Genomic DNA, 5,164 nt, shown 5'->3' with positions numbered 1-5,164 from the left:
GCCTTCTTCTTCCGCTATCCACTTTCTATGGCTTCTGCCCTCAGGAAACACCTCTGTTGGCCTGTGAACTGGCAGGGTGGCCCACACCTTTATTCCTGAAGGGGCGTTTGTCATCCTGCCTGGGTTGAATTGTTGTAGTTTTCCATTAGTTGTAATCACAGGGAATGGTAATAACAAGAGACACTCTAAAGCCGGGGTCCTCAACTTACCGTGAGTTGTATAAGTATTTCCGTATATATTACAATGTAATAATAATAGAAATAAAGTGAATAATAAATGCAATGCCCGTGAATCATCCCGAAACCATCCCACCCTTCCCCGATCCGGAGTCCAAAGTACCAACACGACAGTCTTGTTATTATTATTATTATTATTTTCAAATTTTTGTCCTGGCTTTTTTTTTGAGACAAGGTCTCACTCTGTTGCCCTGGCTAGAGTGAGTGTTGTGGCGTCAGCCTAGCTCACAGCAACCTCAAACTCCTGGGCTCAAGCAAACCTTCTGCCTTCAGACAAGCACTTCCCAGGTCAACAGCTTCATACGGGGGCCGGGGATGTGTCTGTTGGTTTGTTCAAACAATGAAACCACATGGGGCACAGTGACTGCAATGGGAGTCACCACCTGGTTAATCTCAGAATGGCCCAGAGTCACACCTGACTTCCAAAAGCCCCTACTCTGACTCGTAGATGACAACGATCTTTCGGGTTTCTGCAAATTAGCATCAGTTCACGGCCAGTGTGCACTGGTCCCTGAAAAGTCTGCTTGCTTTCTCTTTTGCAAGAGAAAGGCGTCCCTTTACAGAAGGCGGGGAAAAAAGACTAACTTTCATTCAAGGGGTTTCTCGGTCTATTAGTCCCAATTAGTCCTGGTTTCAGAACCGACCCAGGGGCCGGGCGTGGTGACTCATGCCTGGGAACATGTGGGAGGATTCAAGATGACAGCTTTCAAGATGACTGTGAAAAATAAAGTTTTAAGGGGAGATCTAGCACCCTTGAAGAGCTCTGTTCTTCTCGGTTAGTGCCAGAAATTACAGTGGGAAGTGCTACCGCTTTGCTACCTGTGGCATTGGCTGCTTCCTCAAGCTGTTCCTAGTAGTGACATAGAGGGGAAGTCTAGTAAATTGTTTTTTTGTTGTTTTTTTTTGAGACAGGGTCTTGCAATGTCACCCGGGCTGGAGTGCAGTGGCGTCATCATAGCTCACTGCAGCCTCCAGCTCCTGGGCTCAAGGGATCCGCCTGCCTCGGCCTCCCCAGTAGCTGGGACTACAGGTGCTATAACACCACACCTGTCCTTTGCTACTGAGCTCAGGGGCAGAAAAAAAAAATTAAAAATAAAAAACACAACACCTGGCTAATTTTTCTATTTTTTTTTTTTGTAAAGACGAGGTCTCGCTCTTGCCCCAGCTGGTCTTGAACTCCTGATCTCAAGAGATCCTCCCACCTCAGCCTCCCAAAGTGCTAAGATTACAGGCGCGATCCACAGCCCCTGGGCTACTAAATACTTAATTGGTCTGCATAAGCAGAAAAGTTCTAGGTCAAATGAACAAAGAAAGGTCTAACACAAATCGTAAAAACAGTCACAGCCCCTCAGTCAGTTATTTATTTATTTATTTTTGAGACAGAGTCTCACCCTGTCATCCGGGCTAGAGTTCTGTGGCCTCAGCCTAGCTCACAGCAACCTCAAACTCCTGGGCTCAAGAGATCCTCCTGCCTCAGCCTCCCAAGTAGCTGGGACTACAGGCAGGCGCCACCATGCCAGCTAATTTTTTTCTATGTATTTTTAGTTGGCCAATTAATTTCTCTCTATTTTTAGTAGAGACGGGGTCTCACTCTTGCTCAGGCTGGTTTTGAACTCCTGACCTCGAGCCATCCTCCTGCCTTGGCCTCCCAGAGTGCTAGGATGACAGGCGTGAGCCACCGCGCCCGGACTATCACCTATTTTTCTGAGGGCCCAGTTATCTTCCCCCTATATAGTCATCTTTATTTTTAATCCACAAAAACATTAATTTAACATACTAGTACAGACAGATTTTTGTCAGGCAAATTACAAATAGACAACCTACAGAATGGGAGAAAACATTTGCACGCTATACATCCAGTAAAGGGCTGATAACCAGAATTCTACAAAGAACTCAAGCAACTCAGCGAGAAAAAATCAAACAACCCCTTTAAAAAATGGGCAAGAGACACAAACGGAAACTTTTCAAAAGAAGATAGACGAATGGCCAAGAAACACAGGAATAAATGCTCAATGTCCCTCGTTATCAGGGGAATGCAAATCAAAACCACAATGAGATATCACCAAACTCTGGTGAGAATGGCTTTTATCAAAAAGTCCCAACACAAGAGTTGCTGGGGGTGGGGGTGGGGAGGGAGAGCTAGCTCCTGCACTGCCGGTGGGACTGCGGACTAGTACAACCTCTATGGAAAGTAGTATGGGGCTACACCTGCCCCCGCCCCACACCTAGCACCCCGGGGCGGGGGCAGGTGTAGCCTATTTGCATCATTGTCCCTTAGCGGCCGCCCGGTGTAGCCTATTTGCATCATTGTCCCTTAGCGGCCGCCCGGGGACCGCACCATGAAGATCTGGACTTCGGAGCATGTCTTTGACCACCCATGGGAAACTGTTGCCACAGCTGCAATGCAGAAATACCCAAACCCTGTGAACCCGAGTGTGGTGGGAGTTGATGTGTTGGACAGACGTGTAGATCCCTCCGGAAAGTTGCACAGCCACAGACTTCTGAGCACAGAGTGGGGACTGCCTTCCATTGTGAAGTCTCTTATCGGTGCAGCAAGAACCAAAACATATGTGCAAGAACATTCTGTAGTTGATCCTGTAGAGAAAACAGTGGAACTTAAATCTACTAATATTTCATTTACAAATATGGTTTCAGTAGATGAGAGACTTATATACAAACCACATCCCCAGGACCCAGAAAAAACTATCTTGACTCAAGAAGCCATAATCACTGTGAAAGGAGTCAGCCTTAGCAGTTACCTTGAAGGACTGATGGCAAGTACCATATCTTCAAATGCTAATAAAGGCCGAGAAGCAATGGAATGGGTGATACATAAATTAAATGCTGAGATTGAAGAACTGACGGCTTCAGCAAGAGGAGGCATAAGGACTCCAATGGCCGCAGCAGCGTTTGTAGAAAAATGATGATACCAGTTGGTAGATAACGTTGGGTGCCCCAGGTCTCTCCAAGCTGGCAATATTTATTTGTTATTTAAAAAATACAACTATATTTTAGGTAGAATTTTTTTTTTAATAAGCTGATTTAGGCTATGTGACTTGATCAAAACAGAGATACAGGGCTTCTAAATAAAGGGATCATCTGAAATCAGTGTTGTTTGAAATGGCTAATTTTAAGGTTTCCAGTATTTATATGAAAATTTAAGTTTTCTTAAAAGTACTTGGAAATTGGTATGGACATTGACTCTCCTTAAGGTAGAATTTTAAAGCTTTTCATGCATTGGAACTCTACCTGGCTTTGGACCAACCCCAAAACAAAGCAGAGATTGCCCTGCTGCTGTAACTTCAACAGCTTGCATGAGAGAACTCACTTTAAAAGGAGAAATTATATACTTTTAAAAGATATTAATTTGTATAACTTGCTCTGCTATAAACCACCTTTAAAAACCAGTGTTTTGGTTTTGTACTTAAATATTTTTGGAGTGAAAATTACCTCTAAAGTAATACATGACTCCAACAAAAATAAAATTTTATTGTATTAAAGAGTATTGTATTGATTTGCCAAATTTTTGTGACTTGGTAAAAGTATTACCTTCCTTGGATTTGTACTTTGTGATTTAGTATGCTGTGCCGTGGGCTGGTTTATGTTAACTGAAAAAAATAAAGTCATTACCTGAATTTTGCAGCACTCTAAACTTAAACAGAAGAACAGCTGTTCACATCTTTTAGCAATTCACATTTGCCTAACTTATAAATTGCCATGTGTCAAAATCATGGTTTTGTAATTGCTAAGGCATGATATGTCAGGTTATTTGAATATAATTACTTTTTGAAATACTTGTGACCACAGAACATCTTTTTTTACATGAATAGCTGTACATCATTTTGAAATTACTCAAGTGATGTCTTGATCTGAAGCATAAACCCCAGGTACTTAATGTTTTTAATAATACAGTGTGGGGGCAGTGAGGCAGAACAAAGAATAATTGGGATGGGGGGAAGGATTGGCCTAAACTAACCATTAAGTGAATTGCACTGCAGCTTTTATTTTTATTTTTTTTATTTTTTTTTTTGAGACAGAGTCTCGCTTTGTTGTCCAGGCTAGAGTGAGTGCCGTGGCGTCAGCCTAGCTCACAGCAACCTCAAACTCCTGGGCTCAAGCGATCCTCCTGCCTCAGCCTCCCGAGTAGCTGGGACTACAGGCATGCGCCACCATGCCCGGCTAATTTTTTATATACATATCAGTTGGCCAATTAATTTCTTTCTATTTATAGTAGAGACGGGGTCTCGCTCTTGCTCAGGCTGGTTTTGAACTCCTGACCTTGAGCAATCCGCCCGCCTCGGCCTCCCAGAGAGCTAGGATTACAGGCGTGAGCCACCGTGCCCGGCCTGCAGCTTTTATTTATGGGAAATCCTTATTTTGGATGCCAAAGGGTAGCTGCAAACTGAAAAACAATCTAGCAAATGTACTTTGTTTCATATTTTGTAGGAGGCAGTGATCAACCGCTAAGTAATATCTTTGATACGTGCATTTGTTGCTGAGAGTATTGTTGTTAAAAGATGATTAGCTCTGGCCTTTATTTTACAGTGCTTAATGGGGTAAACTAGTAAGATTTCCTATAAAAGAGACCAGTTAAACATGTGCACAAACCACAGAAGTAGTATAACAAACTATTCTAAAATTATTGTTTTTCTACTTAAAATATTCGGCTTAAGGTTTCCTAGGACATTTGTAAAAAAACAGGTTAAATCCGATAAAGTTTGACTTTTTTTTTGTAACCAGAAATGGTTTTTACAACAAATAACATCTCAGCAAAACAAAACATTCTGAACATTGAGATTTGATAAAAGGTTGCCTTGTATAATTTCTGTAAATTATACTTGTTCTGGAAAGGTATAATGCCATAATGATAAAAGATTTTTAAGCAAATCTTAATCCTTCATTTGATTTTTTTTTAAACTCTGATCTAA

The 5,164-nt window shown here is 42.1% G+C and overlaps 1 protein-coding gene across 2 annotated transcripts; it reads left to right on the top strand.

Moving 5' to 3' along the window:
• Positions 1 to 2,575: 2,575 nt before the first annotated feature.
• LOC105869710 (PRELI domain containing protein 3B-like) lies at positions 2,576 to 3,264 on the top strand. 2 transcript variants are annotated; one of them, XM_075998012.1, is made up of 2 exons: positions 2,576 to 2,783; positions 2,847 to 3,264. In XM_075998012.1, exons 1-2 carry the CDS (start codon positions 2,576 to 2,578, stop codon positions 3,158 to 3,160), a joined length of 522 nt encoding a protein of 173 aa, XP_075854127.1. In that variant the 3' UTR covers positions 3,161 to 3,264. The 2 variants fall into 2 exon arrangements, with proteins under 2 accessions (XP_075854127.1, XP_075854126.1); XM_075998011.1 differs by having other exon boundaries at positions 2,576 to 3,264.
• Positions 3,265 to 5,164: the final 1,900 nt, after the last annotated feature.

Source organism: Microcebus murinus, chromosome 27, assembly GCF_040939455.1.
Source record: "Microcebus murinus isolate Inina chromosome 27, M.murinus_Inina_mat1.0, whole genome shotgun sequence".
Taxonomy (NCBI): domain Eukaryota; kingdom Metazoa; phylum Chordata; class Mammalia; order Primates; family Cheirogaleidae; genus Microcebus; species Microcebus murinus.
The sequence above is the reverse complement of the archived record's forward strand: the minus strand, read 5'-3'. Positions and strand labels throughout refer to the sequence as shown.

Coding starts and splice junctions, on each gene's coding strand:
- LOC105869710 (XM_075998011.1), top strand. CDS start 2,576: ATGAAGATCTGGACTTCGGAGCATGTCTTTGACCACCCATGGGAAACT.